Source organism: Rattus norvegicus, chromosome 15 (assembly GCF_036323735.1).
Source record: "Rattus norvegicus strain BN/NHsdMcwi chromosome 15, GRCr8, whole genome shotgun sequence".
NCBI lineage: Eukaryota > Metazoa > Chordata > Mammalia > Rodentia > Muridae > Rattus > Rattus norvegicus.
In genome coordinates this window covers 39,784,209-39,806,110 of record NC_086033.1, presented here as the reverse complement: position 1 = coordinate 39,806,110, position 21,902 = coordinate 39,784,209, and the positions used below count along the sequence as shown (strand labels likewise).

At 46.3% G+C, this 21,902-nt stretch overlaps 1 protein-coding gene and 1 long non-coding RNA gene across 4 annotated transcripts in view; one reads left to right on the top strand and one right to left on the bottom strand.

Moving 5' to 3' along the window:
* Window positions 1-492: 492 nt before the first annotated feature.
* Window positions 493-20,533, bottom strand: LOC120097005 (uncharacterized). The gene is made up of 3 exons (XR_005494002.2): window positions 20,435-20,533; window positions 15,968-16,037; window positions 493-975 (listed from the first exon to the last, which is right to left on the bottom strand). It is a non-coding gene; the product is annotated as an uncharacterized LOC120097005 (long non-coding RNA).
* Window positions 19,984-21,902, top strand: part of Kpna3 (karyopherin subunit alpha 3) — a 73,753-nt gene continuing 71,834 nt past the window's right edge. The window contains exons 1-2 of one of the 3 annotated variants that reach the window (XM_039093504.1): window positions 20,067-20,437; window positions 20,568-20,645. Coding sequence is in view for 2 of the 3 variants with exons in the window: in XM_006252127.4 (XP_006252189.1) it covers window positions 20,523-20,645 (123 nt within the window). In the remaining variant the exon portion in view is untranslated. The other 2 variants (NM_001014792.1, XM_006252127.4) reach the window with 2 other exon arrangements.

Sequence of the window (21,902 nt, the reverse complement as noted above, 5' to 3'; positions counted from 1 at the left end):
ATTCAAACTCAGATCCTCATGCTGACATGGCTAACACTTTGCCAGACTGAGCCATCTCCCAGCCTCCTCCCTCCTCAACCGTTCAGTATTTAAATTTAGTCCCATTTCCTGACTTAGGGGAATTTTGTAGGATATGGTTGTTTGCCAAAGGAATTGAAAAACCAGTGGGCTTAGGTCACCACAGTCACACTGGTCACTCTGTACACAGTCTGTGCTCTACTCTATAGTAGGCACTAATCACATGTCCCTGAGTAAGACGACAACAACCTCTGCTCCACCGAAGGAGACAAACACAAACAAAGGATCCCCAGGTAACGGATGATGACCTGCACAGTGTGATGTTCTTGTGAACAGTTTAAGGCAGGAAGGTTTTCTCTGGCTTGCAGCTGAAGAAGGGATACTGCCCATCACCGCAAGGAAGGCGGGGCCGAGGAGCCCGAGGCAGCTGGTGTCTGCGTCATTAGCTGAGAAATTAAACACAAATGCTGTTGCTTGGCTTGTATTCTCACTTTTTTTTTTTTTTTTTTTCATTTCAGTAGAGTTGATAACGAGGGTTAAACCATCACAATGGGTAACTTCCACAGAGAAAACTCAGTAGGGAAGATGGGCGGAGGAGACAGGAGCTGGGGAAGGGGGAGGGGGAGGGGAGGAAAAAGGGAGGGAGAGGGGCAAGGAAGAGGAAGGGAAGGGGAGTGGAAGGGCCAGGGGGAGGGGAGAGGGGCGGGGAGGAGGAGGGGCCAGTCCCTCCCAGGAGCAGTTGATCGAATCGCCAGCCTCTGCTCGATGCCATTCACCACTTAAGGGAAACATGGCTTCCTTGGGTCACCAGTGACCCCGGTGCTGCAGCAGGAATGGACACCTTTGTCCTACTGAAAAGCAAAGACGCTTCACACCTCGGGGCCGTCTCCAGAAGCCTTAAGTTGGGAGCCAATGGAAAGAGACTCCCGCTGTTCAAAGGTGGAATAATTTGAGCATCTGCAATGGATTGAAATAAATCAAATATGTTAAAATCCTTGCGTTTATAATTATATCAGGGGAAAAAACCCTCTCATAGGTCACCTTTACGGGTTGCTAGGGAACCAACTCATTTCTCTGAAAACTAGCTTAAAAAGGAAAAGAAACAAGCATTTGTCTTTTCTATACGAGCAGTATTTTGAGGTAGCCAAACTGTTGTTGAGGGAAAGGTCTCCTTTTAGAAACAGTGCAGCTAGCAGATGAAGGAGGAACAGGAGAGCGATGAGAAGCCAAGACTCCGCCATCATAGAGCAATGGATCTGAGGGATGTCAATAGCAGGCAAAGTCCCTGGAGGCTCATGGTGGCTCTGTGCTAGTGGAAAACTGGCAAGACCTGAACCCCTAACCATAACATCGCAAAGGCGAGACACACGAGTATGAACTTCTGATGGGATGCATCCGAAGGGCAGACCACCACCTCGTGGGAACTGTTACCAGGGAAATCAAACCTAGTGCAGCAAAGTTCTAGACCTAATTGAACATTTCAGGCAATCCAGGGCTTAAGGAAATATGTTGAATGACACTGTGGGGGTGCAGTGAGCAAAGTCTAGTGTGTGGAAACTCAACAGGACAGATGACCCAGTTTCTCCAACAAATAAATTAGAAAGAAAAAAAAAGAAAAGGAGGCAGGGAAGCTTGTAATGAAAAGAGACCCAGGGGACATGATTAGCCACCTGCAGTGTGTTGCTCATGTGTGGATATTAATATAAACAAACTAAAAAAAAAAAAAGACAGAGCAAGGGAGTTAGCTCTGTAAAAAGTGTGCCTCACAAACACAGACCTGAATCCCAATCCCAGCTCCCACATACAAAGTAGACTGCAGCAGTGTGCAACAGTACAGCCAGGACTGGGAAGGAGGACACAGCCTGGGGCCTGGCGGTTAGCTAGTCGAGCCAGTCTTCAAGCTATCAAGCTCCAGGTTCAGTGAAGATTCTGTCTCAGAAATAAGGTTTGAAGTAAGTAAGGAAGACACCTGACATTTCATTGACCTCCAGCCTAGACACACGCACGCACGCATGCACGCACGCACATGCACTTACAGACTCAAAGTAATGAGAAGTTTTATACATTAGTTGGGTGTTTGTAATATTAAGAAACTTTTAGACATGATAATGATGTTGTGGTTATGCTTCTAACGGAGTCCTTGGTTTTTGAGGTGCTATTCCAAAGTATGTGTGAAAGAAACAATAGGATGTCTTGTATCCTTCTCAAAATGGTCCAGTGAGGCTACAGGAGACCGAGGGTGAGGATGGAGTAAGAGGGGTTTCCACAGTTTGTGCGTATTTGAAACCTTGTATGACGTCACATTAGAAAAAGGAACAGCAGAATGTGGAAGGAGCCAACCACACACAGGGAGCCAGCGAGAAAGCTTTCCTATGACAAATCACATAAATGGTCCCTATCTTCCAACTTCGGGGCTTAACAGGTAGGTCATCTTTCAGCATGGCTTTTCTCTTGGTAGCTACTAATTGAAGGTAGCTCCTACCATAGGCAGAAAACTGGGATTATTCGTCTTGGAATCTGACTTGGTGAAGAGCTGGTAGACTCTCCCGGCTCTTAGCAATGACCAGGTGTTGTGGGACAACTCTTTTCCCGGGGAGACACTACGCATATGCCTACTCACTTCAGATAGGGAGTCCATGACATACCAAGGTATGTCTATCACTAAAGTCTAGCTTGATGAAATAATGAGTTTTACTGGGGCTAATTACAGAAACAAATGACTCAAAGACAGCTACATCACCAAAGCCCACCCTGGCATGGCTAACAGCTCTCTAGAGCTGGAAACCTGGAGCAGACTGCATAGCCTTCAGGGAGCCCAACAAATTGACAAGTGTCCCTTCCAAGTGGCTCAGTTGGTCTAAACCTCTTCTAGGCAGCTCTGGTGTCTTCTCTGCAGCTTGGCTTGTCTGAGAGTGACTCTTAAGAGCTTTATTGCTTACTCTGGGAGGGAGGGGCCTAGTGAATCTGGTCAGTTTCAGGGATTTCCTGAATCTGTTTTGAACTCTTTACTTCCCTACTCAGCAAGCATCCCTGCAGCATGGAATGTATCAAACAGAGAGGCATCTGTTACAAAACTCCAAGGTACTGCATGAAGCCAGGAAACAGGCATGCAGGGCTTCTATGTCATTCTCTTTCCTCCCTGTACTGTCTGGTTTTGTGTCAACATGACACGAGCTAGAGTGTTCCAGAGAAAGAAGCTTCAGTTGAGGAAATGCCTCCGTGAGATCCAACTCTAAGGAATTTTCTCAATTAGTAGTCAATGGGGAAGTGCCCAGTCTATTATGGGTGGTGCCATCCCTGGGCTAGTGGCCCTGGATTCTATAAGAAAGCAGCCTGAGCAAATCATGAGAACAAACCAGTCAGCAGCACCCTCCATGGCCTGTGCATCAGCTCCTGCCTCCAGGTTCCTGCCCTGTTTGAGTTCCTGTCACCACTTCATTGAGTGATGAGCTGAGTGAAGACTTTCTTCCATAACTCTTTGGTCATGGTATTTGCTTGCAGCAAATAGAAACCCTAACTAAGTCACTCTCCCAGCGTCCAGCCTGGACATCCCTTCCTCCCAGGAGCAGCTACTTGCACAGACAGGTAACTCTAGAGCAAGGAAGGCAGTTAACACCTCCTGGATTTGTGGAGCCGGGCAGCACCCAGCGGGAGCTCAATCTCTTTGTGGCATCTTTGTGTTTGGACAGCTCTGTCCTTCTCAAGGCAAGACCCTGACTTTTGTCCCTGTTAAGGTTAGTGGGAAATCACGGTTTTCAAACATTAGTCTTCAAATGTGTCTAGTATTCCTGCCTTTGAATAGCAGTATTTCTATATCCGAGTCTGCTGACAAATCACTTGGAGAATTCGGTAATTTAACAAAATGAAAAGTTTCTTCCTGATCTAGTACAGGGCCTGGGAAGAACGGGCACTTTGTCCCTGTGCTTCTGGCTTCCTTCTGTCTAACACCTCTACCATCATCTGAAGTCTACCACTGGGAGCAATGGAAGAAAGGACAGAGAAGTGTCATCACCCAAGTGACCTCTGATGGGAGGTAACAGACATCACCTGCTGCCACAGCCCATCAGAGAAGGCAAGGAAAGGAGCGTGCCATGATGCTGACCAGCTGCCAGCTGCCCTCAGCTGTCTCCAAGTGTGGACAGTGCTTCTTCCATGGGGAGAAACGAGGCTCTCTGCCTAGGACGTCAGCGCCAACAGGAAGAACTCCTAGCAGAGAAGCAAGGCATAGTGGTTTCGACATGAAGCGTTCCCCACAAAGGCTCATATTTTGAGGACAGGTGGTGCTATTTGGGGAGAGTTAGGATGCTTTAGGGGATGTAGGCAGAGGAAGCAGATCAGTTTGTGAGGATGCTTGGGGATATCCTCTGTCCTGCCCACCCTGCTTTCTGTTCACCATAGAATGAACAGCCCATCTTATCCATGTCCCTGCTTTGCTATTCTTCCCAGATGGTATAGTGGCAAGAGGCCAAGCAACCATGGACTACAACTTCTGAATCCACAAGCCCTTCTCCCATTGAGTTGTTCTTTTTGGGTATTTTATTGTGGATTGGAGGCCTTTCTGGGAACTCTGCAATTCTATGAAGTTATACTGCTTCCTCTCCCACCATGTGGAGTCATTCTCAGAATGATGTCATCTGGGCAGGGGGGAAGTGGGCTTATCCTTTTCACTAATTAGAGGGCTGGGGGATTTCACCTGAGGGAGGAAATCCTCATACATGCTCCAAATTTTGGTGAGTCCGTGGGAATCACACGCAAAATAAATTTTTTCTTTGTGTGCCATTTTCTAGGTATTGGCTTTTCAAGTTGGCACATTTGAAGAATCCAGGAAGTCTTCTTTCTCTAGAAGCCCACAGTGAAGTTCTCAGGGGCTCTCCAGAGAAGCAGAGCTGACAGGGTGTGTACAGAGAAAGGCACATTGGAGGGACTGTCTCTTATGGGTCAGGAGACTGGCAGGTCCACAGTTTTCAGGATGGGCAAGCAGACTGGAGACCTAGGAAGAGTCAATTGTGCTGTCCAAATGCAAAGACTGCCAGACTGGGAAACTCTCTCCACCCCCACCCCACCCCCACCCCCGCTCAGGGAAAGTTGGTCTGAGTTCTCCACAAGCCTTGGGCTGACTGAGCAAGGCTCCCTAATTAGGAAGGAGCAGATATGTGCGCTTGTTCTAGTCCATTGGTTTAAATGTCAGTCCTTCAGAATACTAAGGCTGACCATACAGTTGGATAGTTGGTATAAAACCCTGTCTTAGGATCACTCAAGCAAACATAGAGAGCTAGGAACTACCATTTTAAGAAAAATCTCACCTGTGTCCCCAGTACACCTTTGACACTTTCAGGGCTCTAAGGCAGTTAGTTCCTCTCCTAGCTTGCTTCCCCTTGTGACATGTAGATTCCATTAAGTCACCTTCTTCCTATAACTTCCATGGACCTCACACTGAAGGAATTGAGGCAGGAATCCTCAATTCGGGTCTAGTAAATGTTAGCGTTAAAGCAGCATATGCCTCTGGGGAATTTTAAGAATTTTACAAATAGTTCAAATATATTGCATCTTTACAACTTTACCTTACCTTGAGCAATGGTGTAATCGACAAAGCGCTAATTGTCACACGTTCATCCTCTGGCCAGCGTCTGGTGCTCATCGTGGAGCAACTCCCCGACAGATGAACTCTGCTGACCCTCACACTCACACCTCAGCGCTCTGCAGCTCTCTGCAGTGAGGAGATTGCTATGGGTGCAGGCCTCATTAGGTGTGAGCATACTGCTCTGCTGTAAGCCACTAACGCTGGGGCACTGGCTGGGCTGGAGTCAGCACAGCACATGCTTCCTGTCCAGATTGCTGCCTAGCTCAGATTCCCCTTGCTTTCACACAACATCGCACACGTAGAAGTCAGAGGCGGCCTGGCGAAATGGCTTCCTCCTCCTGGTTATTTCGAAGGCTGCCTCTGTTTGTCTTTGAGGTCTGCTCTGCCCTATCTCTTTCCTGGTTTTGTCCTTATTTTTCTTTCCTTCACATACATGAAGGCTGATACTTGTGTTGAAACTCTTCCCTCTCCTTCTTTAGACAAGTTGATTTTCCTCCGCAGGAAAGTGTCCCCTGCCCGTTTGCCACACTGCCCTAGAGAGACTTTCAGTTGTGAGGTTTTGAAGGATCTCATTGGGCCAGCAATGCTGTGTTAATATAAAGGGAGATCATTCAGTCTGCGTCTCACTGCTTTCAGGAAGGTCCCTGAAGCAGCAGTGAAATGGCCAAACAGCACTGCTCTGGGGTCCTGGTCCTCACACCTGCCCCCTGCGCCTGGGAGGAGTAGGACACCGCTGCTTACTAGCACTGCTTTCTTGTCTGACCACAGCTTCCCAAAACTCCATGCAAAAGAAATTAGTAGATTGTATTGGGCTATAAAGAAAAATTAAATATGAACTCCTGCAAGTAAATGGGTAGAAGAAAAGATCGTACTGAGTGAGGAAACCCAAACCCTGGAAGACAACATGGTGTGTTCTTCCTCATCTAACGCTCCGAGCTCCCGGTTGTCAGGTGTGAGTAAATACCATGGAGGAACTGCAGACTAGGAAAGGAACACGGAACCATTGCTGGGGCGGTGGGGTTCATGAACAGTTGACAGGACAGCAGCAGGGTACGAGTCACCTGATCAGGGACAAATGGGCTATCTAATTAGGGATGGGGAGGGAGTAGGATAGATACAAAAGGAGGGGAGATAATAGAATAACGTTAAGGATATTTGAAAAAGTCGTAGGAAATCATACTATTAACTATCTTTAAAAGCCTAAAACATAAGTCTATGTATAGATACACATACATAGTTTAAATGAACTTTTCTCATTTGATAATGCTCCCTCCAAGAGCCACAGAGCAAATAACAAAAACCCCACGTCAGCTATGAAAAGCCTTCTTTTGAGTTGTTGGCCAAGGCTATTCAAGCAACTCCCCTTTCGATTTGTTGGTCAAGACGTTGGTTCAAGCAACTCCCCTAAATTACAAGCTATTGGTATTGCCCTGGTCAGACCCAGAGGTGGGAGGTATGCCCCTGCTGCTGAAGTCACAGTGTACTTTAGACAAAGGACCCCGAGGCCCTTGAGCTGGAACTGACATGAAGTCTCTTCTCTGAGAAGTAGCTTTTATGGTACCATAAGATACCATGAAGACTTCAAAATGAGAGAACCCATACCCTGCTATGATGCCCATGAACCACATCAGCGACCAGCATGGCACAGTAACCCTAAGGCTGAGGTAGTGGCATGCTTGTAGTTACCTTGGGGGTAACCAACAGTGCTCTAATCGAACTTAATGCCTGCTCGACAAGAGGTAGACCATGGCTAGTACTGAAACCTAACCAGTTAGCAGGGGGCTAGTGAAGTTATGGATCTTGGAGGAGAACCTACATCCACCACTAAACCAACATAATCCCCAACAACAATCTACAAACATTTGTCTTGGTGCCCACATGTCTTCATTCCTCACCGAGGAAGCTTCTCTTTGCAGCAGAGACTACTATAGAAAACCACAGCCAACCAAAATGCAGAGTTGGGAATCCCAGTCTCAATGGATACATCTGTAAAACACTCCTGGACCTAAGAATCAGGAAACATTTTGGAAGAGGGGGCAGACAGATTGAAAGAGTCAGAAGATGGGGGAGATCGTTGTGAGTTTGTATTCCCTAGGAATGTCAAAAGCTACACTCGTCCATTCTTGTTAGCATGACCGCCTAAGCAGGAACTGAACAAGGACAACAGCAGACATGCTAATGTGGATGGGTGAAAGCCCGTGAGGCTTCAGCCCTACACAAAGAACTACAGTCAACTATGGAAAGCTGAGAGTGGGAGAAACAGTCTTCTCGGGGAAGAGCACACCAATGGGTTATCCAGTACCAAATGGTCAGCCCTGCAAACAGACGTACAAGTAATATTATATAGACCGAGCAGGTTGTATTTCTGCATTTAGGAATATATATATGTATATATGTATATATATATATATGTCTGTACATACACACACATGTATGTATGTATGCATGTATGAACAATTAATGAAAAAGAGGCCATGAATTGGAAAGAGCAGGAAGGAGTATATGGGAAGGTTTGGAGGGATGAAAAGGAAAGGGAAATGATATAATTATATTATAATTTCAAAAAGTAAAAGAAGTAATTAAAAAATAAATGAAGTAAAAAAAATGAAGTTTGTAGATTAAATTAAAGCCTTTAAAAAAAAAAGACATCGCTTCAATCCAAAATTACTCTTCTACTGTCCACAGATCGCTTCAATCCAAAATTACTCTTCTACTGTCCACAGCATGTGCTTCTGCTGGGTTTGATTTTCAGGGTTCCCCTGGGACTTTCTCTGTACAGGGTAGGAAGATGCCAGGGAAAGGGTTGCACTGAGCAGCGAGCCTCAAGCTCACTGTGCATCCATTTCCCAGGGGGCCCTGCGCCCAGCAGGTTCCTACTGTGTAACTGTGAGCAGGGCTCTAAGAACTGGTGTTTCTCTCTGACAATGCTGCCTGGACAGCTCAAGTGGCCAGAGTTGATCATTTCTGTGTCCCAATCCAAGTTACAGAGAATACGGTCCAGCACGCAGAGCAGAGTGATATACACCTCCTTCACTGTGGTATACAGTTTCCTTCACTAATACATTATTACAGCTCAAATCCTGGATGTTCTGAATTTGAAAACGTTTTATTTTATTTTATGTGTGTGGCTGTTTTGTCTTCATGTATGTATGTATACCGTGTGCATGTCTTTTGCCCATGGAGGTCAGAAGAAGGAATAGAACATAGTTAATGTAGGCTTTAAATTACATGATGTATGGAAGCTACTATATTATCTGAGATAACATAATAAAGTCACATGCAACCACTGCTTCACAAAACAGTCTCAAAAAAAATTCTGAAACTGACATTTAAAACTGCCATCCCCCACCCACCCCACCCCCCTGCAAACCATCTTGAGGGACAATCTTCCAAGCCCCTCCCCTTACCCTTTACCCTGCCTTATTTGATGGAGCTTCTGAAGTCCTTCTAGCTCTTTCCTCATGACTCAGGGCTCTTGCTTTGAACCTGCGTGACTGTACTGTCCACAAACCTGGGATGACCTAATGCGGGGCTTTCCTGACATCTACCCTCTTGACCCTCTGCCCACTAGCATACCCACAGCCTCTGGTCACATGCCCATAATAGCACTTGACACACTGAGGTGAAAGAAACTGTTTATCAAGCCCCTTGTCCTGGACCCCCTTGCTGGGGCAGGGCCAGGTCTCCAGGTCACTGCTGCACGGTGAGTGACACTGTCTGGGTCACTGTCTGGGCACTTGATGGCCGTGTACCCAGCTCTTGGCATTTTATGCTTATTCATTCAGACAGACATGGGCATGTGTCCACAGCTGAGTGCTGAAGTGCCGATCTATTTTAGCCTTCCAAGACAGCCAAGGACAGAAATTGCATTCCTCCTTACACTGAGGATGAGTTTTAGTTACCACAAGGTCAGGAAAGTATCCCCTTTCTGGTGTAGTTTCAACCCATTCTCTTTCTTTTTGGCCATTGGTAGGGTTGTTCAGTTTGCCTTGATTGCAGGGTCAATGAAGCCAAGGCGGCCTGTGTACAAGTGTTTAGCTTCATTTAGTAGTGCTCTGTGTTGGGGCACATGCATGTGTGTGTGTGTGTGTGTGTGTGTGTGTAGGGATGTGTGTGTGTGTGTGTGTGTGTAGGGGTGTGTATCTATAGCTGTGTGTAGGGGTGTGTGTATATGTGTGTGTGTAGGGGTGTGTGTAGATGTGTATGTGTGTGAAGATGTGTATGTGTGTGTAGAGGTGTTTGTGTGTGTGTATGTGTGTGTAGAGGTGTGTGTGTGTGTGTGTGTGTGTGTGTGTTTGAAGATGAATGTGAGTGTACATGTGGAAGTCCTAAATTACTTTTATTTTGAGACAGATTCTCTTACTGAGTTCGGAGCTTGTCCATTACTCTAGACTAGCTGGCCATTGAGCTCCAGGGCTCCTCTCATCTTTACCTCTCTCCCCAGCTCTAGGATCTCAGATTCATCCCTGTGCCAGGCGTTATTTTTTTCTTAATGTGGGTTTTGAGAATCCAATTCGGGTCTTCATGCTTGTGCCCCGTGGTTCTCCCAGCCCTTGTGGATTGTCTGATATAGGTATAGGTCCTTGTGGGCAAAGAGAGCAGACGACAGGCAGATGGGGGTTTGGAAGCCTGTGAGTGTGTACAGTGAAGAAAACACCCGGGACCAGCTCGGAGAGGCAGATCAACTTCGCTTGCAGCCATTCGAGGCTTTTATAATTTTGGCAGATGGGGTAGAAACATTCAAGATGGGCAAAGGTCATTGAGGACTTAGGATACCATTAGCATGGAGAAGCACTTCAAGAGTCTCCGGTGCCAGCTGACTGGATTCTCAGGGGGAGAAAGCTGAACTGTAATCTAACCAAGGCTATGTGTCATTCTACAGGTAGAGGTGTGTATGAGGGTTCTGAATTCCTCAGACGAAGTCAGAGAGGGTAAGTCTTGCTGATGAAGGGAGTCCTCCATATTGCTCCAACCCCAGAAGGCTATGGTCAATGGTAGACTTTGACCTTAATTAGCAGAGTTTTCCCAGAGTGCCCCAAGCATTTTCCAGCTGCTCAGAGATTTTTGTTTTGTTTTTGTTTTTAAGACAGGAACTATGTAGCCTTTGCCGGCCTGTAACTTTCCATGTAGATCAGGCTGGCCTCAACGAATAGAGATCCACCTGCCTTTGCTTCCTGAGTGTTGAAATTAAAATCATGCACTATCAGATATAGCCAGGCCTCCTCAGTACTTTAACACTGGGAAAGTCACTTCAAGTACCTCTGCCACATGGGTCTTGATTCTGTACTAGGATAATTCTCAGTTTGATGGATTGTTCTACTTCACCTCTGTTGCTATGATAAAAAATCTTGACAAGAAGCAACGTAATGGAGGAAGGCTGAGTGAGTCACTGTTCTATTGCTATGAAAAGACATCAGGACCATAGAAACTCTTATAAAAGAATGCATTTAATGGGAAGCTTGACTACTGTAAAAGAGACTGAGTCCATGAGCATCACAGAATAAAGCACATAATCGTCATGGTGGGGAACATGGTGGCTCAAATGCAGGCTGGTCTACTGGCAGCAAAGAGGAGAGAGGAGAGAGAGGGAGAGGGAGGAGAGAGAGGAGAGAGGGAAGAGAGAGGGGGGAGAGGGAAAGGGAGAAGAGAGAGAGAGGAGAGGAGAGAAAGAAGAGAGAGAGAAGAGAGGGGAGAGGGGAGAGGGAAAGGGAAAAGAGAGAGAGGAGAAGAGAGAGAGAAGAGAGGAGAGAGAGGAGAGAAGAGAGAGAAGAGAGGGGAAGGGAGGAGAGAAGAAGGAAGGGAGAAGAAAGAGAAAGGAGAGAGAGAGAGAGAGAGAGAGAGAGAGAGAGAGAGAGAGAGAGAGAGAGAGCACGCACAAGCCAGGCTAAGCCTTTGAACAAGTGCACCCCTAGTGACACATCTCTAACAAAGTCATGCCATGCCTCCTACTCCTTCCCAGACAGCTTACCTACTGGAGACAAAGTAAGCAAGTACATAAGACTATGGAGGCCAACCTCACTCAAACCATCCCAAAGGGCTTATATAGATCACAATTCCAGTTCACAGTACCTCACTTTGGAGGCATTAAGGCAGAAGCTTTTTTTTTTTTTTTTTTTTTTTCCGGAGCTGGGGACCGAACCCAGGGCCTTGCGCTTCCTAGGTAAGCGCTCTAGCACTGAGCTAAATCCCCAGCCCCAAGGCAGAAGCTTAAACCCCCAGTCATACCACATTAAAAGTCCACAGCAATGCGTGAATAAATGCATCTTTGCCTGCTTGTTCTCAGCTGTCTTTTAGATTTTTATGTTGTTCAGGACCTCTGTCTAGGGAATGGGATTGCCCACAATAGGCCTTTCAACAGTAATTATCAGTCAAAACGATCTTCCCATATACATGCCCACAGGCCAACCTGGTCTAGACTATTCCTCATTAAGGCTCTCTTCCTAGGTGGTTCTAGGTTGTGTCAAGTCACCCGTGCACAGACTGTGTGTGTAGAAATGGCAGTAAAGGTATTTCTAGGACTCCTGTTAGGAGGGAATGCTGGTATCCTCTCCCTTGATCCCACAGGCTTTGCAGGGAGATATGGGCTCTATGAAGTCTTCCTGAATAATACTGTTGGTTGCTATGGACCTACCTCAAAGAGCATGCCTGGGTGACACACGGACATTTTACCCTTGCAGAGCATCAAAGGGTGGTAGAGACTGGCAGTTCATATTTATGTCTTGAATGTGGGCATCAAATTAGAGGCACTACTTCTAGGAAGTTATGAGAACACTAGAATGTGGGCCCTAGCTGGCAGGGGAAAGGCCTTTGAGAATTATACGTAGCCTCTGGATGTTGTCTTACTCGCTGCTTTCTGAAGGACAGATAATGAAAATTTCTGCCACCAGCTCTCTCTGCTATCAACGGGACTGTCCTACCATACCCTTCCCTGCCAAGATCAACTCAACCCCTCTGAAACTGTTCTCCCAAAGAGTCTTCTGGCACACATTTTGATTTTGGTCACAGAGTGCAAAAGCATCCAATATTATTCCTTTTCCAGCAGCTAGACTCTCCTCAACTTTCATCCTCGTGGCCAGAACCCAGTTCTCCATCTAGAACTGAAAAATGCCATTATTTATCATCATCATCATCATCATCATCATCATCATCATCATCATCACCATCACCATCATCATCATCATCGTATGAGTATGTAACCCAACCCCAATTGAATTTATATGTACAACTTTTGCAATGTTTCTGGGAAAGGTTTTTCTTTCTGATGTTGGAAAAGGGAATAAGGAGACATGTTTTTCTCCCTACATTTAGATGCAGGTATATGTAGACATAAGTCTTATACCTGTGAGAACCTTCTCGTGACCATGAGAGACAACTCTAAGGGTAAGACCCAACAGGCTAGAGATGGTGTACTGATTAGTTTTTTTTTTTTTTTTGTTTTTTTGTCAACTTGACACAAGCTAGAATTATCTGAAAGGAGGGAACCTCAATTGAGAAAATGTCTCCTTCCATAAGATTCATAAGGCATTTTCTTAATTAGTGATTGATGGAGGATGGCACAGCCCATTGTGGGTGGGATCATCCCTGGGCTGGTCGTCCTGGTTTCAATAGGAAAGCAGGCTGAGCAAACCATGAGGAGCAAGCCAGTAAGCAGCACCCTCCATGGCCTCTGCATCAGCTCTGGCCTCTGGGTTCCTGCCCTGTTTGCGTTCCTGTCCCGGCTTCCTTCAGTGATGGGTCACAGGATGGAAGCACTGCTGAGTGACCCTTTTCTTCCCCAGCTTGCTTTGGTCGTGGTGTCTCATCACAGTGACGGTAACCCTAACCAAGATACTGCCTTTGTTGCTATAGGAAAATCCTTGAAGCTCAGCATGGTGGCACACAATTTTAATCTCCGCGCTAGAGAGACATTTCTTCAATTAGGGTATCTTCATCTCAGGCGACTCTCGGTTATGACAAGCTGGCAATAAAAACTAACCTGGGTGGTACATCCATTTGCTGCTCTCTTGTTCTTTCTTTTCTACCACAACAGTTTTGTGTCCTGGGCTGGGGGGAGAACATCCTCCTGTAGTTGTCATGAATATGAAAACGCACAGAAGAAGAAATAGAGTCATCCCTCGGGGATGGCAGACCATTGAAGAGTAACTTCAGTGGTTCTGTGTGCTTCATAGCATGAGTTCTACGTCACTCAGCACTTTCCCTGTTTGTTTGAGGGTGGAGGCCTGTCATAAGGGTTGATTAAAGGATCTGCCCTTCTTGTGACTGCTGGCATTCCTAACTAGAGTGTGCTCTTTTTCCTGGTCTGCTCAGTGAGCACTCATCCACAACACTCTGACCCTCCCCCTTCAGCTTTTGATGTTGATCTGAAGGAATGCATAAGTTGAAGTAGAACTTACATGGGTTTTATTTCTGAGCTAAACTCGGGGACAGTAGCATGAGTTTTGCTTCAGTGCTCTGAAAATCAAATCTAGACAGCTGACAGATTTTCTCTTATGTGAGTACAGACATTTGCCAAACATGTCCCAGAATTAAATGTCAGGGATGATTTGGGAATCAAGAATCTTCAGGGTCAATTAATGAGCATAAGCTTGGAATCTAGTTTCTCTGAGACAATTCATTTTTCTCCGATAGAAGGAAGAAATAAAAATATGTAGATATTCAATTATCGTTCAATTTTAATTAAATCATCATCACCATCATCACCATCATTTTTAAAAAGCAGTTTTGCACTACAGTTTAGCCTGGCTCCAAACTCATTATCCACCTGCCTCCACAACCAGAATGCTAGAATTGCAGACATGTACCACCATGCCCAATTTGTATGACATTTTAAATTTAATTTAGTGTGTGTGCGCGTGTGTCCAGCAGGGTTTGCTGAGTACTGAAGATAAAAGTGCAGGTCTAATTTGAATCTCAAAAATTTTTAAAAAGAATACTGTTTGTTTTTATCTTCTTTAACAAGTTCGCACATACAAACAATGTATCTTTATTGTAGGACCTCCGCCTCTCCCCTCTTACTCTTTGCAAGTAACCAACACCTCACCCTGCTCCCCCCTCCCCTCCTCTTCTTCTTCCTCCTCCTCCTCCTTCACCTTTTCCTCATCCTCTCTTTTAAAAAAATCCATTTAATCCAATCAGTGTCTCCCTTTGGAATGTTGGCTGATCTTGTAAAGGTAGCCATACCTTACAAAGAGGTAGTCACAGCTGCAGTGAGGTAGCCACAGCTGCAGTGAGGTAGCCATAGCTGCAGTGAGTTCCTGGGTGTAATGTTTATGTCATGTCCAGAAGAAGCACTTCTCTACTTCTACTTGTTACATATTTCTGCTCCTTTGCCTTCAAGGTCCCATTTAGGTACGAACAGGCAACAGTCACTTATTCTTAGCACTTGGATGAGTGATGAGTCTTTGTATTACTTGCTGATCATTGAAGGGAGAAGAAGCTTCTTGCCCAAGGCTGAGGAAAGCCACTAGGCTACGTGTATAAATATAGTTATTTAGAGATCGGTTTGACAAAACATCCATTTAGCAAGACAACAGTAATGTGTTCCCCTCTAGGGCTTTTGACCAGACTTACAGTACCAGGCATGAATTCTTTCCTGTGGAGCAGACCTCAAATCCAATTCAAAGGTGGTTCACTAGCCACCCCCCATCGCCATTTTAACAGGCAGGCCACTATTGCTCCGATGGGCACATGTTGCCTAGCAGGTTGGCACTATAGCATGCAGTGTTCACCATTAGGAAAGACCACTGACATTCTCTCTCCCATTTACCCATGTGGCACCTTCTGGCACTATGTGAACTAGCCAGTGGGGAGGAAACGTTCAGGTCAGTCCCAGAGTGAAGTTTCTATTCCTATAAGCAGTGATCTGTGCCTTCAGCAATAGGATATAAGCATGAGCTTCTGTCGCACCCATGAACAACAGCAATAGCCTATGTTGTTTTGGGAGACCATGGAAAGTTTGAGTTTCTGACCTTTATTATTAGTAATTTATTAAGTGAACACATGTTTGGCATTATGTCAAGCACTTCACGGCTATATGTATTTCTATTTTATAGTTGATCAAAATTTAGGGAGAATGTCCATTGTTGAAACTGTAAGAAAATATGAAGGGGGGACTAAAAAGGTAAAGTTCTTTCTCTCCCTATACCTGTGTTTATTCATAGGGCAACCATAGAGCATCTGTAAGAATGTTCAACAGCTTTAATGTCCAATATGGTGGGCATAATATAGAGGCTAGTGAGCAACTGAAATGAGATTAGCATTTTTGAGGAGAAATTTAATTTTATTTAATTGTCTTAGCCAGGGATCTCTAGAGTCACAGAACTTATGGGTAGTCTCTATATAGTAAGGGACTTTGCTATGATGACTTACAGTCTGTAGTCCAACTCCCCAACAATATCGGCTGTGAGTGGAAGTCCAAGGATCCAGTAGTTACTCAGTTCTACAAGGCAAGCAGATGAAGAAGAGTGAGTCTTACTTTCTTCCAATGTCCTTATGTAGGTCTCCAGCAGAAGGTGTGGCCCAGATTAAAGGTGTGCACCACCATGCCTGGATCTGGGACTTGCTTTGTCCCAGATGATCTTGAACTCAGAGCTCTCCTTGCCTTAGTCTCCTGGGATTCATAACCACTTTGACTCATGATCTCCATGCCAAGATCCAGGTCAGAAACTTGTATCTCCCAGCCTCAAGATCAGGATCCCAGGTGAGCCTTCCAATTCTGGATTGTCATTCATTCCAGATATGGTCACATTGACAACCAGGAATAGCCACTATAATCCACCTCTTGTCACCTTGACACAAATATCTCATGTCCACATGGAACAATAACAAGGTCATAAGTACGCTTAACATGACATAACTATTCCTCGTACCAATCGCAAACACATTTGTAAATTTACAATGAGGCAATGTCCCTTAGGAACATTCTTTTGCTATTTTGTCTTTTTTTTTCTTTCTCTCTCTCTCTCTCTCTCTCTCTCTCTCTCTCTTTTTTTTTCCGGAGCTGAGGACCAAACCCAGGGCCTCGCACTTGCTAGGCAAGTGCTCTACCACTGAGCTAAATCCCCAACCCCGCGGAACATTCTTTTAGTATCTCAACTTAAATACCAATTGATGTTAAAGAAATTGGAAAAAAGCACAAGTAGCTATACAAATGTGTTCTTAACAAGATAAAACAGAAGCACAGCACACAGGAAGCAGAGAAAATGGGAAATACTGGGTCTTCTGGGCTGCTCTTCTTTCTACCTCTTTCTCTCCTGGGACTCCCAGACAGTGAGATGCTGTCTTCAGTTCAAGATGTGTCTTCCCTTCTCTGGACAAACCCTCACTGAGGCACTCAGAGGTGTGCCTTCCCCATTTTCTTCTCTTTGTTTAAAGATTTGTTTTATTTATGTGAGTACACTGCAGCTGTCTTCAGACACACCAGAAGAGGGCATCGGATCCCATTACAGATGGTTGTGAGCCACCATGTGGTTGCTGGGATTTGAACTCAGGCCCTCTGGAAGAGCAGTCAGTGCTCTTAACCGCTGAGCCATCTCCCCAGCCCGTCCTTCCCCATTTCTAGGTGTTCTAAGTCCATGCTAGTCGACACTGAAGATAAAATGCCCACAGGAAACATTGTTCTCGGGCTGCTGACTGGGCCAGCATCCAGGTCTCCCACAGTGGCATTCTGAAACAGAATTTTAAGAAGACAGGAAACTTAAGTTTAAACCCATTCCAAGGAGGTACATTTGTCAGTTTCCAGAGTTACATGTTCATTCGAGTCTGTCAGCTTGTTCCGTAGCTTTTAAGTGCTTCAACATGACTTTCATTTGCTGTCTTGCTTGAAGACTCACAAACATTTGAGCAATTGGCCTGTTAGAAAGGTTGTCGTTCTAAAGCCTCGAGCTTCTTTCCCAGTGCCTGCCACACTTTCGGTCTCACTCATGTCTTTGTCATTTGTTTCTTCTGGCAACGAAGAGACTGGATGGAGGCAGCATCCGCGCTGCTCTGTTTACCTGGGGATTCCAGCATTAGTGCCATGATGACTGGCACTTAGGAAGCACTCACTGAACTGTCCTACTTGTGCGATGCTTGGTAAAGAGAAGTGGCCGAGAGGATCAAGCAATCTCACTAAGGGACACCTGCCAAATTATAACTGAAGCAGAGCCACAGTGCACGTTTCTCTTTTAGTCAGTCAAGACAATTAAGAGAGGCAAACAAAAACTTCCATTATCCTTATGCCAAGTGACAGGTGAGGTTTTTTGTTTTATTTCTTGTTCTGTCTCCTTCAAATGAGCGGGCAGACCAGGATCACTGAGGGCTTGAAGTCCAGTGAAAAACGGGAATGAATTTATTTTAAGAATAGAAAGAGGGCTGAAGAGATGACTCAGCGATTAAGAGCACTGACTGTTCTTCCTAGAGGTCCTGAGTTCAAATCCCAGTAACCACATGGTGGCTCACAACCATCTGTAATGAGGTCTGATGCCCTCTTCTGGTGTGTGTGAAGACAGCTGCAGTGTACTCACATATAGTAAATAAATAAATCTTAAAAAAAAAAAGAATAGAAAGAAAGAGAAAGGAAAAGGGGGGAAGGGAGTGGAAGTGGGTAAGGAGCACAACTAAAATAGTTAAAACAAAATAACAACGAAAAATAAAATACAGAGAAAAAATGCAGCTTTATGTTTTCCCTGAGAAAATACTTCTGGCATCAGTAGGGCAAAGATGGTCTGATTCTTTACTGTATTTATCAATTGGCCACAACTAGCCGCTCACAAAACAAATTCACGTGATCCCTTGGCCATCACAGGCCTTTCAGTTCCTAACTCTTGACTTTCAGGTTCCTCTTCTTCTGAAGATTTTCTTAACTGAATTCTTTATGGTGCATTTCAACCAAACTCTGACCGATCATTCCGATCGTATGTAGCATACCGCTGCACATAAGCTTATATTTGCTAAGATTCTTGTGGTCGTTTGAATAGGGATGGCCCCTATAGACTCATGTGTTTGATTGCTTGGCCCATAGGGAGTGGCACTATTAGGAGGTATAGCTTTGTTGGAGGAAATATGAGGTGGACATTGGGTCTCCTATGCTCAAGTTAGGTCCCTTGTGGACACAGTCACCTTCTGCTGCCTGCAAATTGAGATGTGGAACTCTCAGCTCCTTCTCCAGCACCATGTCTGCGGGCATACCACCATACTTCCTGCCATGATGACAATGGACTCAACCTCTGAACTGTAAGCCAGCCCCAATGAAATATTTTCCTTTATAAGAGTTGCCATGATTATGGTGTCCCTTTACAGCAACAGAAACCCTAATTAAGACAATTCTGAAATGTAATACTCATATATAATCTAATAAGGTTATCTTGCTGTAAAAACAAAAACAAAACCAACCAACTAACCAACCAAAACCAACAAAAAAACTGTTATTGTTCCAACAGGAAGCTAAAGGGAGTTGACAATCTGGAGTCTGCAGACTTAGGTCCTGAAGGCTACATTGTGTTAGGTAGACTAAAGCATCAGGTCATAGAAAGGTAGGGCTGCCAAAGTGAAGGTTGCACAAGGATGCTTGGAGAAATCAGGGGATGCTAGAACACTTTTTTTTTAAAATCAGAATTTACTAGGTACTGTTTTGATCTGACAGATTTTTGAGACCAACAGTGTCTCTTTTCTCATTGAGTTTAATAGCGGGTGCAGGAAGCAATCATAAACACACACATCACACTCACATGTATTTGTGGAGTGGAAACAAGCGTGCTATTTATAAAACCGAAGCAAAGCAGAGAACAGGGTTTGAGGGTGGCTGCTATTTGAGGAGACCCTAAAGAAGCCAAAAGCGCAAAGCACGCGTGGCCGTTCTTTTTCTAATTTTCGAAGCTGTAGAAAGCAAGGTGCGCCCCCGGAGCTCCGCCTCTCTCTCCGGATAGGCTGCAAGGTGCCATCTCCAGAGTTGCCCCGCCCACCAGCCCGCCCAGAGGTGGGGCTTCGAGCCCGCGCTCAGAGAGCGCCTAGCCGAAAGCGCGCGCACAGCCCTCCCGGCATGCTTCTCGTCCTCTCACACCGTGGCTCAGACCCGCGCCTGGCAATCTGGGAATTGTAGTTTGCGCCCTCCGCCCCGCTTCAGGGGTGGCGGTAAAAGCTGCTAGGTCGGGCTCCATTTCTAGCACATGACTAGCTGCTGTGGGGAGGCCCGGCGAAGGGGTGAGGGTAGGGTCAACGCGACAGCCGGCAGGCCAGCGCCCCGGCCTTCTCCGGCGCGCGCCTTTCCTCAGCGCCGCCCCCGCGCCGCGGCCACCTCGCGCTCCAAGCGTCACGGAGCGCGCGCTCCTCCCCCTCCGTCCCCTCCCGCTCGACTCGCCGCCGCCGCCGCCGCCGCCGCCGCAGGAGCAGCCGCCTCCGGAGCCGCGCGCAGCCATGGCCGAGAACCCCGGCTTGGAGAACCACCGCATTAAGAGCTTCAAGAACAAGGGCCGCGATGTGGAGGCGAGTGTGCTCCGCGGCTGGCTGGGTAGGGCGGGGAGGGGCGGGGGCCCGCGGCCGCTGGCTCTCGCCGGCTGGCGGTCAGTCGGAGTTGGCCGCCGCCTCGGGGCGCCGCGGCCCGGGCAGCAGCCGCCCTCTGAGCGGCTAGCGCGGCACCTGGGACCGCTGAGCGCTCGGCCCCGCTGCGCGGGCGCGGCCTGGCGTCGGAGGGGAAGGGATGTGGAGCCGAGGCGGGGTCCGCGGGCCGCGCGGGAGGACGGACCGGGATGCTGCCGCCCCGCGTGCCGACCGCACCGCCGGGGCCGGGCCGCCGCTCGTGTCCGCAGCCGGTGCAGCCTCCCGCGCTGCCGCACATGGAGCCTGGGTCCCCGCGCTTACCTTGTGCGAGCCGGGCCCAGGCGGGCGGTGGCAGCCCTCAGAGGGGGGTGGGGACCAGCCGGGTAACTGACTTGTTTGAGGGTGGTGGATGGGGGAGGGTAGGATGCGCCAAGACCATTTTCTTATATTCCAGTGCTGTCCTTTGGACCAGTCTTCCCGAGCTGTTGCAGCTCATACCCCTGTGACTGCTGGCATTTGGAGCGAGCTAAAGGTGGACAATAGTTTACCGTCTATTGTGTTGAAGCTTTGGGAAGGAGGTTGTGCAGACCTCTGATCTTGGGATTTTTTTTTTTTCTAAAGCACGTTTTGGAGTGGAAGTGTGAATAATAGGAAAATAATTTCTTTGACCTGTTTTGCAGAAATAAATTGGATACATAGATTCCTACGTCCTTGTGTATACCACATGCCACCAAGCTAGTAGATTTTCCAAGTGGTTGCAAAACTGTAAACATTCATTGTGGTCACTCAGTTTGCTGCTACTCAGCATGTTGCCATTGTCTCATTAAGGTGACATTAGCAGCTACTATTTGCAAACTCTGCTTATTGAGGTAGCGCTAGAGGTCTCTCTGCTCCTACTAAAACCAATGAAGTGTAATAGCACAAACTTCACTGGGACCCAACCTCTGGATTTGATGGGGGAAATAGTTTTGAGCCCATATCCTCTTCTCTATTCTAATAGTAGGTAATATGATTTGTATAGTCTAGTAGTCTTTGGTAAGAGGCTAGTTAGTAAATACAGGGTTTGGTTTGGTTGAGAAGCAGACGAACCTGGACCATTTTTCAGAGCTACAAAATTAATTATGAACTGGAAAGAACCTGGGGGAATATCTGTGGAATTCCCATTTGAGTGAGACTATAGGTTTTCTATCTCTGCCCTGATCACATTTAAGTTTCTTTATGAGAATTCCAAACAAAAGTGAAACCTAGCAAATGGAACATCCATCAGTCTGTTTTTTTGGTAAGAGTGTGTGTGTGTGTGTGTGTGTGTGTGTGTGTGTGTGTGTATGTATGTGTATGTGTATGTGTATGTGTATGTGGCGTGTGTGTGGTCTCTCTTGCTTTTCATTTGTTTTGTTTTTGAGACAAGGCTTTAACTACAGGGCAGGCTGGTTAAGCAGAGAGAATAATCCTGCCTCAGTCTCCCACGTGCTGGGATTACAGGTGTGGGCCACCACACTTTGTCCCACCAGTAATTGTTCTTGAGGTTGTCTCTTATTACTGTAAGCAAAACCTGAATAGTTTACGTGGATACTCTATTGCTTGTACATTCTTTCCTTTTCTGGATGTTGGTGTAAGTTTTTGTCATGATTCGTTTGAGTTCTGTGTCCTGTTTGTTAAATGATAACTAGTGAGGACTTCTGCATGTAATAGATCCACAGCAACTACTTGCTGCTTACTAGAAGGTGACAAGTGGCTTGTGGATACATGAAAAGGACAGTTGCCATTTTGTCGGGTTTTGTTTACAACA